Here is a 15329-nt window from a genome sequence, read left to right on the forward strand (position 1 = left end):
TGTGTGTCACTGTGTGTGTCACTGTGTGTGTGTCACTGTGTGTGTCACTGTGTGTGTCACTGTGTGTGTGTGTCACTGTGTGTGTCACTGTGTGTGTCACTGTGTGTGTCACTGTGTGTGTGTCACTGTGTGTGTCACTGTGTGTGTGTCACTGTGTGTGTGTCACTGTGTGTGTCACTGTGTGTGTCACTGTGTGTGTGTGTCACTGTGTGTGTCACTGTGTGTGTGTCACTGTGTGTGTGTCACTGTGTGTGTGTCACTGTGTGTGTGTCACTGTGTGTGTCACTGTGTGTGTGTCACTGTGTGTGCGTCACTGTGTGTGTGTGTGTCACTGTGTGTGTGTCACTGTGTGTGTGTGTGTCACTGTGTGTGTGTCACTGTGTGTGTGTGTCACTGTGTGTGTGTCACTGTGTGTGTGTCACTGTGTGTGTGTCACTGTGTGTGTCACTGTGTGTGTGTGTGTCACTGTGTGTGTGTCACTGTGTGTGTGTCACTGTGTGTGTAACTGTGTGTGTGTGTGTCACTGTGTGTGTGTGTGTCACTGTGTGTGTGTGTCACTGTGTGTGTCACTGTGTGTGTCACTGTGTGTGTGTCACTGTGTGTCACTGTGTGTGTCACTGTGTGTGTGTGTCACTGTGTGTGTCACTGTGTGTCACTGTGTGTGTGTGTCACTGTGTGTGTGTGTCACTGTGTGTGTCACTGTGTGTCACTGTGTGTGTGTCACTGTGTGTCACTGTGTGTGTGTGTCACTGTGTGTGTGTCACTGTGTGTGTTACACACAGTGACACACACAGTGACACACACAGTGACACACACACACAGTGACACACACACACAGTGACACACACACAGTGACACACACACACAGTGACACACACACACAGTGACACACACACACAGTGACACACACACAGTGACACACACACAGTGACACACAGTGACACACACAGTGACACACACACACAGTGACATACACACACAGTGACACACACAGTGACACACACACAGTGACACACACAGTGACACACACACAGTGACACACACACACAGTGACACACACACAGTGACACACACAGTGACACACACACAGTGACACACACACAGTGACACACACAGTGACACACACACAGTGACACACACAGTGACACACACAGTGACACACACAGTGACACACACACAGTGACACACACAGTGACACACACACAGTGACACACACACAGTGACACACACAGTGACACACACAGTGACACACACACACATAGTGACACACACAGTGACACACACAGTGACACACACACAGTCACACACACACACATAGTGACACACACAGTGACACACACAGTGACACACACACAGTGAGTGACACACAGTGACACACACAGTGACACACACACACAGTGACACACACAGTGACACAGTGAGTGACACAGTGAGTGACACAGTGACACGGTGAGTGACACACACAGTGACACACACAGTGACACACACAGTGAGTGACACACAGTGACACACACAGTGACACACACACAGTGACACACACAGTGACACACACACAGTGACACACACAGTGACACACACACACAGTGACACACACACACAGTGACACACACAGTGACACACACACACAGTGACACACACAGTGACACACACACAGTGACACACACACAGTGACACACACAGTGAGTGACACACACAGTGACACACACAGTGACACAGTGAGTGACACAGTGAGTGACACAGTGAGTGACACACACACAGTGAGTGACACAGAGTGAGTGACACACACACGGTGAGTGACACAGTGAGTGACACACACAGTGACACACACAGTGACACAGTGAGTGACACACACACAGTGACAAACACAGTGAGTGACACACACAGTGACACACAGTGACACACACACAGTGACACACACACTGACACACACAGTGACACACACACAGTGAGTGACACGGTGAGTAACACACACAGTGACACACACAGTGAGTGACACACACAGTGAGTGACACACACAGTGACACACACACAGTGACACACACACACAGTGACACACACAGTGACACAGTGAGTGACACAGTGAGTGACACAGTGACACGGTGAGTGACACACACAGTGACACACACAGTGACACACACAGTGAGTGACACACAGTGACACACACAGTGACACACACAGTGACACACACACAGTGACACACACACACACAGTGACACACACAGTGACACACACACACAGTGACACACACAGTGACACACACACAGTGACACACACACAGTGACACACACAGTGAGTGACACACACAGTGACACACACAGTGACACACAGTGAGTGACACACACAGTGACACACACAGTGACACAGTGAGTGACACACACAGTGACACACACAGTGACACAGTGAGTGACACACACACAGTGACACACACAGTGACACACACACAGTGACACACACACAGTGACACACACACAGTGACACACACAGTGACACACACAGTGACACACACACAGTGACACACACACAGTGACACACACACAGTGACACACACAGTGACACACACACAGTGACACACACACAGACACACACACAGTGACACACACAGTGACACACACACAGTGACACACACACAGTGACACACACAGTGACACACACACACAGTGACACACACAGTGACACACACACACAGTGACACACACACAGTGACACACACAGTGACACACACACACAGTGACACACACAGTGACACACACAGTGACACCCACACACAGTGACACACACAGTGACACACACAGTGACACCCACACTGAGTATCACACACACAGTGACACACACACAGTGAGTGACACAGTGACACACACACAGTGACACACACAGTAAGTAACACACACAGTGAGTGACACACAGTGAGTGACACGGTGAGTGACACAGTGAGTGACACAGTGATACACCCACACTGTGAGTATCACACACACAGTGACACAGTGAGTGACACACACAGTGACATACACACACAGTGACACACAGTGAGTGACACACACACTGACACCCCACCCACACTGTGAGTATCACACACAGTGAGTGAGTGACACACACAGTGAGTATCACACACACACAGTGAGTGACACACACACACACAGTGAGTGACACCCACACTGTGAGTGAGTGACACACACAGTGAGTGACACCCACACACACAGTGAGTGACACACACACAGTGACACCCACACTGTGAGTGAGTGTCACCCACACTGTGAGTATCACACACACACACAGTGAGTGACACACACACACACACTGACACACACAGTGACACAGTGAGTGTGACACACACACAGTGAGTGTCACCCACACTGTGAGTGACACACACAGTGAGTGACACACACGGTGACACACACAGTGAGTGACACACACACACAGTGACACAGTGAGTGACACCCACACTGTGAGTATCACACACACACAGTGACACAGTGACACACACAGTGAGTGACACACACACAGTGAGTGACACACACACAGTGAGTGACACACACAGTGAGTGACACACAGTGAGTGACACAGTGAGTGTCACACACACACACAGTGTCACCCACACTGTGAGTATCACACACACAGTGTCACCCACACACACACAGTGAGTGTCACCCACACTGTGAGTATCACACACACAGTATCACACACAGTGAGTGTCACCCACACTGTGAGTATCACACACACAGTATCACACACAGTGAGTGTCACCCACACAGTGAGTATCACACACACACAGTGAGTGTCACCCACACTGTGAGTATCACACACACAGTGAGTGTCACCCACACTGTGAGTATCACACACACAGTGACACACACACTGACACACACACTGACACACACAGTGTGAGTGTGTGTGTCACCCACACTGTGAGTATCACACACACAGTGAGTGTCACCCACACTGTGAGTATCACACACACAGTATCACACACACGGTGAGTGTCACCCACACTGTGAGTATCACACACACACAGTGAGTGACACACACAGTGAGTGACACACACACTGACACACACACACCCACACAGTGAGTGTCACCCACACTGTGAGTATCACACACACACAGTGAGTGACACACACAGTGAGTGACACACACACTGACACACACACACACAGTGAGTGTCACCCACACTGTGAGTATCACACACACACAGTGACACACACACTGACACACACAGTGTGAGTGAGTGTCACCCACACTGTGAGTATCACACACACACACAGTGAGTGACACACACAGTGAGTATCACACACACACCCACACAGTGAGTATCACACACACACAGTGAGTGTCACCCACACTGTGAGTATCACACACACACACAGTGAGTATCACACACACACAGTGAGTATCACACACACACACAGTGAGTATCACACACACACACAGTGAGTGACACACACACTGACACACACACACACAGTGAGTGTCACCCACACTGTGAGTATCACACACACAGTATCACACACAGTGAGTGTCACCCACACTGTGAGTATCACACACCCACACAGTGAGTGTCACCCACACTGTGAGTATCACACACACACACACAGTGAGTGTCACCCACACTGTGAGTATCACACACACACACAGTGAGTGTCACCCACACTGTGAGTATCACACACACACTGTGAGTGTCACCCACACTGTGAGTATCACACACACACACACTGTGAGTGTCACCCACACTGTGAGTATCACACACACACACAGTATCACACACCCACACAGTGAGTGTCACCCACACTGTGAGTATCACCCACACAGTGAGTATCACACCCACACAGTGAGTGTCACCCACACAGTGAGTATCACACACACACAGTGAGTGTCACCCACACTGTGAGTATCACACACACACACAGTGAGTGTCACCCACACTGTGAGTATCACACACTGTGAGTATCACACACACACACAGTATCACACACACACAGTGAGTGTCACCCACACTGTGAGTATCACACACACACTGTGAGTATCACACCCACACAGTGAGTATCACACACACAGTGACACACAGTGAGTGTCACCCACACTGTGAGTATCACACACACAGTATCACACACAGTGAGTGTCACCCACACTGTATCACACACACACAGTGAGTGACACACACAGTGAGTGACACACACACAGTATCACACACACACAGTGAGTGACACACACAGTGAGTGACACACACACTGACACACACACACACACAGTGAGTGTCACCCACACTGTGAGTATCACACACCCACACAGTGTCACACACAGTGAGTGTCACCCACACTGTGAGTATCACCCACACTGTGAGTATCACACCCACACAGTGACACACACACAGTGAGTGTCACACACACTGTGAGTATCACCCACACTGTGAGTATCACACACACACACAGTGACACACACACAGTGAGTGTCACCCACACACACACACTGACACACACACACACACAGTGAGTATCACACCCACACAGTGAGTGTCACCCACACTGTGAGTATCACACACACACACTGACACACACACACACACACTGACACACACACACACACACTGACACACACACACAGTGAGTATCACACCCACACAGTGAGTGTCACCCACACTGTGAGTATCACACACACACACTGACACACACACACACACACTGACACACACACACAGTGAGTATCACACCCACACAGTGAGTGTCACCCACACTGTGAGTATCACACACACACACTGACACACAGTGAGTATCACACACACACAGTGAGTGTCACCCACACTGTGAGTATCACACACACACACAGTGAGTGACACACACACTGACACACACACTGACACACACAGTGAGTGTCACCCACACTGTGAGTATCACACACACACACACACTGACACACACACTGACACACACACTGACACACACAGTGAGTGTCACCCACACTGTGAGTATCACACAGTATCACACACACACAGTGAGTATCACACACACACAGTGAGTGTCACCCACACTGTGAGTATCACACAGTATCACACACACACAGTGAGTATCACACACTGACACACACAGTGAGTGTCACCCACACTGTGAGTATCACACACACACACACAGTGACACACACACAGTGACACACACAGTGAGTATCACACACACACAGTGAGTGTCACCCACACTGTGAGAATCAGCCGATCGTCGTTCTTCAGCAGGTCGTGGCTGCTCTTGCCTCGTCCACGCAGCGTCTACGGTGACATCAACAGCCACCGTTACCATGGCAACATCAACAACACTGTTACCATGGTGACATCAACAACACTGTTACTATGGTGACAACAACACTGTTACTATGGTGACATCAACACTGTTACTATGGTGACATCAACACTGTTACTATGGTGACAACAACACTGTTACTATGGTGACATCAACACTGTTACTATGGTGACATCAACACTGTTACTATGGTGACATCAACACTGTTACTATGGTGACATCAACACTGTTACTATGGTGACATCAACACTGTTACTATGGTGACAACAACACTGTTACTATGGTGACATCAACAACACTGTTACCATGGTGACATCAACAACACTGTTACTATGGTGACATCAACACTGTTACTATGGTGACAACAACACTGTTACTATGGTGACATCAACACTGTTACTATGGTGACAACAACACTGTTACTATGGTGACAACAACACTGTTACTATGGTGACATCAACACTGTTACTATGGTGACATCAACACTGTTACTATGGTGACATCAACACTGTTACTATGGTGACATCAACAGACATTGTTACTATGGTGACATCAACACTGTTACTATGGTGACAACAACACTGTTACTATGGTGACATCAACACTGTTACTATGGTGACATCAACACTGTTACTATGGTGACAACAACACTGTTACTATGGTGACATCAACACTGTTACTATGGTGACATCAACACTGTTACTATGGTGACATCAACACTGTTACTATGGTGACATCAACACTGTTACTATGGTGACAACAACACTGTTACTATGGTGACAACAACACTGTTACTATGGTGACATCAACACTGTTACTATGGTGACATCAACAGCCACCGTCACTATGGTGACAACAACACTGTTACTATGGTGACAACAACACTGTTACTATGGTGACAACAACACTGTTACTATGGTGACATCAACACTGTTACTATGGTGACATCAACACTGTTACTATGGTGACATCAACACTGTTACTATGGTGACATCAACACTGTTACTATGGTGACAACAACACTGTTACTATGGTGACAACAACACTGTTACTATGGTGACATCAACAATGTTACTATGGTGACATCAACACTGTTACTATGGTGACATCAACACTGTTACTATGGTGACATCAACACTATTACTATGGTGACAACAACACTGTTACTATGGTGACATCAACACTGTTACTATGGTGACAACAACACTGTTACTATGGTGACATCAACACTGTTACTATGGTGACAACAACACTGTTACTATGGTGACAACAACACTGTTACTATGGTGACAACAACACTGTTACTATGGTGACATCAACACTGTTACTATGGTGACATCAACACTGTTACTATGGTGACAACAACACTGTTACTATGGTGACATCAACACTGTTACTATGGTGACATCAACACTGTTACTATGGTGACATCAACACTGTTACTATGGTGACATCAACACTGTTACTATGGTGACAACAACACTGTTACTATGGTGACATCAACACTGTTACTATGGTGACATCAACACTGTTACTATGGTGACAACAACACTGTTACTATGGTGACATCAACAGCCACTGTTACTATGGTGACAACAACACTGTTACTATGGTGACAACAACACTGTTACTATGGTGACATCAACACTGTTACTATGGTGACATCAACACTGTTACTATGGTGACATCAACACTGTTACTATGGTGACATCAACACTGTTACTATGGTGACAACAACACTGTTACTATGGTGACAACAACACTGTTACTATGGTGACAACAACACTGTTACTATGGTGACATCAACACTGTTACTATGGTGACATCAACACTGTTACTATGGTGACAACAACACTGTTACTATGGTGACATCAACACTGTTACTATGGTGACAACAACACTGTTACTATGGTGACATCAACACTGTTACTATGGTGACATCAACACTGTTACTATGGTGACAACAACACTGTTACTATGGTGACAACAACACTGTTACTATGGTGACATCAACACTGTTACTATGGTGACATCAACAACACTGTTACTATGGTGACAACAACACCGTTACTATGGTGACATCAACACTGTTACTATGGTGACATCAACACTGTTACTATGGTGACAACAACACTGTTACTATGGTGACATCAACACTGTTACTATGGTGACAACAACACTGTTACTATGGTGACATCAACACTGTTACTATGGTGACAACAACAGCCACCGTTACCATGGTAACATCAACACTGTTACTATGTTGACATCAACAGCCACCGTCACTATGGTGACAACAACACTGTTACTATGGTGACAACAACACTGTTACTATGGTGACAACAACACTGTTACTATGGTGACAACAACACTGTTACTATGGTGACAATAACACTGTTACTATGGTGACATCAACACTGTTACTATGGTGACAACAACACTGTTACTATGGTGACAACAACACTGTTACTATGGTAACATCAACACTGTTACCATGGTGACATCAACAACACTGTTACTATGGTGACAACAACACTGTTACTATGGTGACAACAACAGCCACCGTTACCATGGTAACAGACACCGTTACCATGGTGACAACAACACTGTTACTATGGTGACAACAACACTGTTACTATGGTGACATCAACACTGTTACTATGGTGACAACACTGTTACTTTGGTGACATCAACACTGTTACTATGGTGACATCAACACTGTTACTATGGTGACATCAACACTGTTACTATGGTGACATCAACACTGTTACTATGGTGACATCAACAGACATTGTTACTATGGTGACATCAACACTGTTACTATGGTGACAACAACATTGTTACTATGGTGACATCAACACTGTTACTATGGTGACAACAACACTGTTACTATGGTGACAACAACACTGTTACTATGGTGACATCAACACTGTTACTATGGTGACATCAACACTGTTACTATGGTGACAACAACACTGTTACTATGGTGACAACAACACTGTTACTATGGTGACAACAACACTGTTACTATGGTGACAACAACACTGTTACTATGGTGACATCAACACTGTTACTATGGTGACATCAACACTGTTACTATGGTGACAACAACACTGTTACTATGGTGACAACAACTGTTACTATGGTGACAACAACACTGTTACTATGGTGACAACAACTGTTACTATGGTGACAACAACACTGTTACTATGGTGACAACAACACTGTTACTATGGTGACATCAACACTGTTACTATGGTGACATCAACAACACTGTTACTATGGTGACAACAACACTGTTACTATGGTGACAACAACACTGTTACTATGGTGACAACAACACTGTTACTATGGTGACATCAACACTGTTACTATGGTGACATCAACAACACTGTTAGTATGGTGACATCAACACTGTTACTATGGTGACATCAACACTGTTACTATGGTGACAACAACACTGTTACTATGGTGACATCAACAGACACTGTTACTATGGTGGCCGTGGTTGCCATGGCCACAGTTGCCGTGACCACGGTTGCCATGGCCACGGTTGCCGTGGCCACGGTTGCCATGGCCACGGTTGCCGTGGCGACCCCTCACCTTGCTCACTCGGACCGCCTCCTCCTCCTCCTCCTCAGCCTCCTCCCCGAACGAGAGGAGGCTGAAGTTCCTGTGGGAGGGGTCACACAGAGGTCACGCAGAGGTCACTCAGGGGTCACACAGGGGGCGCGTAGAGGCCAAGGGGTTACACAGGGGTCACGCAGAGGTCACTCAGGGGTCACGCAGGGGTCACGTAGGGGCCAAGGGGTTACACAGGGGTCACTCAGGGGTCTCACAGGGGTCACGTAGGGGCCAAGGGGTTACACAGGGGTCACTCAGGGGTCACACAGAGGTCATGCAGAGGCCAAGGGGTTACACAGGGGTCACACAGGGGTCACGTAGGGCCAAGGGGTTACACAGGGGTCACACAGGGGTCACGTAGGGGTCAAGGTGTTACACAGGGGTCACAGTCACAGGTGGGGGGGTGGGTAGTGGTGGTAGTGGTGGTTAGTGTGCTAGTTAGTGGTAGTTAGTGGTAGTTAGTGTACTAGTTAGAGTACTAGTTAGTGGTAGTTAGTACTAGTTAGTGGTAGTTATAGTATTCATTAGTGTACTAGTTATAGCGCTGGTTAGTGTGCTAGTGTACTAGTTAGTACTATTTAGTACTAGTTAGTGTACTAGTTAGTGTACTAGTGTACTAGTTAGTGGTAGTTAGTGTATGAGTCAGTGTACTAGTTACTGGTAGTTGGTGGTGCTAGTTAGTGTACTAGTTATTGCTAGTTATAGTGCTAGTTAGAGGACTAGTTAGTACTCGTTAGTGTACTAGTTATAGTGCTAGTTAGTGGTAGTTAGTGGTGCTAGTTAGAGTACTAGTTATAGTGTTAGTTATAGTGCTAGTTAGTGTACTAGTTAGTACTATTTAGTGTACTCGTTAGTGGTAGTTGGTGCTAGTTAGTGGTAGTTATAGTACTAGTTAGTGTACTAGTTATAGTGATAGTGGTAGTTAGTGCTAGTTCGTGTGCTAGTTAGTGGTAGTTAGTGCTAATTAGAGTACTAGTTAGCGGTAGTTATAGTACTAGTTAGTGTACTAGTTAGTGCTAGTTAGTGTGCTAGTTATAGTACTAATTCGTGTACTAGTTATAGTGATAGTAGTAGTTATAGTGCTAGTTATAGTACTAGTTAGTGTACTAGTTAGTGGTGGTTAGAGGTACTAGTTAGTGATAGTTAGTGTACTAGTTAGTGGCACTAGTTATTGTACTAGTTATAGTACTAGTTATAGTGGTAGTTAGTGGTACTAGTTTGAGTACTAGTTATAGTACTAGTTATAGTGGTGTTTATAGTACTAGTTAGAGCACTAGTTATAGTACTAGTTAGTGGTAGTTAGTGTACTAGTTAGTGCACTAGTTATAGTGCTAGTTATAGTGCTAGTTAGTGGTGGTTAGTGGTAGTTATAGTGCTAGTTATAGTGCTAGTTATAGTACTAGTTAGTGTACTAGTTAGTGGTAGTTATAGTACTAGTTAGTGGTAGTTATAGTACTAGTTATAGTACTAGTTATAGTGGTAGTTATAGTGCTAGTTATAGTGCTAGTTATAGTACTAGTTATAGTGCTAGTTATAGTGCTAGTTAGTGTACTAGTTATAGTGCTAGTTATAGTGCTAGTTAGTGGTGGTTAGTGGTAGTTATAGCGCTAGTTATAGTGCTAGTTACAGTACTAGTTAGTGGTAGTTATAGTACTAGTCATAGTACTAGTTATAGTACTAGTTATAGTGGTAGTTATAGTACTAGTTATGGTACTAGTAATAGTGCTAGTTAGTGTACTAGTTAGTGCACTAGTTATAGTGCTAGTTAGTGCTAGTTAGTGGTGGTTAGTGGTAGTTATAGTGCTAGTTATAGTGCTAGTTATTGTGCTAGTTATAGTACTAATTAGTGTACTAGTTAGTGGTAGTTATAGTGGTAGTTATAGTGATAGTTAGTGGTAGTTATAGTGCTAGTTATAGTGGTAGTTATAGTGATAGTGTGCTAGTTAGTGCACTAGTTATAGTGCTAGTTATAGTGGTAATTAGTGGTGGTTAGTGCTAGTTAGTGGTAGTTAGAGTGCTAGTTAGTGGTGGTTAGTGCTAGTTAGTGGTAGTTAGAGTGCTAGTTAGTGGTAGTTAGTGCACTGGTTAGTGTACTAGTTAGTGGTAGTTAGTGTACTAGTTATAGTGATAGTTAGTGGTAGTTATAGTACTAGTTATAGTACTAGTCAGTGTACTAGTTATAGTGCTAGTTAGTGGTGGTTAGTGCTAGTTCGTGGAAGTTAGAGTGCTAGTTAGTGGTGGTTAGTGCACTAGTTATAGTACTAGTTAGTGTACTAGTTATAGTGCTAGTTATAGTGCTAGTTAGTGGTGGTTAGTGGTAGTTATAGTGCTAGTTATAGTGCTAGTTAGTGGTGGTTATAGTGCTAGTTATAGTGCTAGTTATAGTGCTAGTTAGTGGTGGTTATAGTACTAGTTAGTGGTGGTTATAGTGATAGTTATAGTGCTAGTTAGTGGTGGTTATAGTGCTAGTTAAAGTGCTAGTTAGTGGTAGTTAGAGTGCTAGTTAGTGGTGGTTTGTGCACTAGTAATAGTGATAGTTATAGTACTAGTTAGTGGTGGTTAGTGGTTACTTGGTTGCTCTGGGGGTGACGTCTCTGGCCGGCTCCGTCTCCGTGGGGAACGTCGTCACGGAGCGAGGAACGATGTCAACAAACACGTTACTCAACACCTGAATCATCAACAACAACAACATCATCAACAACATCATCATCATCATCAACTACTACTACAACATCAACAACAACATCATCATCAACTACTACTACAACAACAACATCAACAACAATAACAACGTCAACATCATCAACTACTACTACAACATCAACAACAAACACGTTACTCAACACCTGAATCATCATAGTCAACAACAAACAACATCAACAACGTCAACATCATCATCAACAACAACGTCAACATCATCATCATCAACTACTACAACAACAACAACAACAAACACGTTACTCAACACCTGCATCATCATCGTCAACAACAACAACGTCAACATCATCATCAACTACTACAACAACAACAAACACGTTACTCAACACCTGCATCATCATCGTCAACAACAACAACGTCAACATCAACATCATCATCAACTACTACAACAACAACAAACACGTTACTCAACACCTGCATCATCATCGTCAACAACAACAACATCAACAACAACATCATCATCAACTACTACAACAACAACAACGTCATCATCATCATCAACTACTACAACAACAACAACAACAAACACGTTACTCACCACCTGCATCATCATCGTCAACAACAACAACATCAACAACAACATCATCATCAACTACTACAACAACAAGAACAACAAACACGTTACTCACCACCTGCATCATCATCGTCAACAACAACAACATCAACAACAACATCATCATCAACTACTACAACAACAACAAACATGTTACTCAACACCTGCATCATCATCGTCAACAACAACAACATCAACAACAACATCAACAACAACAACAACAACGTCAACATCATCATCAACTACTACTACTACAACAACAACAACGTCAACATCATCATCAACTACAACAACAACAACAACGTCAACAACAACAACAACATCATCAACTACTACTACAACAACAACAACAAACACGTTACTCAACACCTGCATCATCATCGTCAACAACGTCAACATCATCAACAACAACAACAACATCATCATCAACTACTACTACAACAACAACGTCAACATCATCATCAACTACTACTACAACAACAACAACAAACACGTTACTCAACACCTGCATCATCATCGTCAACAACATCAACATCATCAACAACAACAACAACATCATCATCAACTACTACTACAACAACAACAACAACATCATCATCATCAACTACTACTACAACAACAACAACATCATCAACTACTACAACAACAACAACAAACACGTTAACAACTGCATCATCATCGTCAACAACAACAACAACGTCAACATCATCATCAACTACAACAACAACAACATCAACAACAAACAACATCATCATCATCAACTACTACAACAACAACAACATCATCATCATCAACTACTACTACAACAACAACAACAAACACGTTACTCAACACCTGCATCATCATCGTCAACAAACACGTTACACAACAACAACAACATCAACAACACCTACAACAACAACAACAACCAACAACAACATCAACAACAACATCAACAACAACACCACCACCACCAACAACAACAAACACGTTACACAACACCTACAACAACAACACCTACAATAACAACATCATCATCAACTACTACAACAACATCACCACCATCACCACCACCATCACCACCATCACCACCACCATCACCACCATCACCACCATCACCATCACCACCATCACCACCATCACCACCACCACCATCACCACCATCACCACCATCATCACCACCATCACCACCACCATCACCACCATCATCACCACCACCACCACCATCATCACCACCATCACCACCATCACCACCACCACCACCATCACCACCACCACCATCACCACCATCACCACCATCACCACCACCACCATCACCACCATCACCACCATCATCACCACCATCACCACCACCATCACCACCATCACCACCACCACCATCACCACCACCATCACCACCACCATCACCACCACCATCACCACCACCATCACCACCACCACCACCATCACCACCACCACCATCATCACCACCATCACCATCACCACCATCACCATCACCACCACCATCACCACCATCACCACCACCATCACCACCACCATCACCACCACCATCACCACCACCACCATCACCACCATCACCACCACCACCATCATCACCACCATCACCACCATCACCACCACCATCACCATCACCACCACCACCATCATCACCATCATCACCACCATCACCACCACCATCACCACCATCACCACCACCATCACCATCATCACCACCATCATCACCACCACCACCATCACCACCACCACCATCACCACCACCATCACCATCACCACCACCACCATCATCACCATCATCACCACCATCACCACCACCACCATCACCACCACCACCATCACCACCACCACCACCACCATCACCACCACCACCATCACCACCACCACCACCATCACCACCACCATCACCACCACCATCACCACCATCACCACCATCATCACCATCATCACCACCATCACCACCACCATCACCACCACCATCACCACCACCATCACCACCACCATCACCACCACCACCATCACCTCAGTGCTCCGAATGACGTGCGGTCTGATTGGTCGATCGTTTGGCCCGATCTCCACCTCGGCCAATCGCAGCACGTTATACAGCGTGTCACCCACCACCTGCGACAGCCAATCACAGAGCGGTACACAGCGTGTCACCCACCACCTGCGACAGCCAATCA

General features: G+C 45.2%; 1 protein-coding gene across 2 annotated transcripts in view; it reads right to left on the reverse strand.

The window, feature by feature from the left end:
- Nucleotides 1–15329, reverse strand: part of CWC27 (CWC27 spliceosome associated cyclophilin) — a 53944-nt gene that overhangs the window by 11375 nt on the left and 27240 nt on the right. For both annotated transcript variants that reach the window (XM_076059263.1, XM_076059264.1), the window contains exons 5-8: nucleotides 15169–15267; nucleotides 12473–12570; nucleotides 9882–9951; nucleotides 6180–6247 (exon numbers count right to left, since the gene is read on the reverse strand). In XM_076059263.1, coding sequence (XP_075915378.1) covers nucleotides 6180–6247; nucleotides 9882–9951; nucleotides 12473–12570; nucleotides 15169–15267 — 335 coding nt within the window. The remainder of the gene's footprint in view (nucleotides 1–6179; nucleotides 6248–9881; nucleotides 9952–12472; nucleotides 12571–15168; nucleotides 15268–15329) is intronic.

The sequence above is a fragment of the Petromyzon marinus genome, assembly GCF_048934315.1.
Source record: "Petromyzon marinus isolate PM22_M1 ecotype Great Lakes invasive population chromosome 85 unlocalized genomic scaffold, UKy_Petmar_22M1.pri1.0 chr85_unloc.2, whole genome shotgun sequence".
NCBI lineage: Eukaryota > Metazoa > Chordata > Hyperoartia > Petromyzontiformes > Petromyzontidae > Petromyzon > Petromyzon marinus.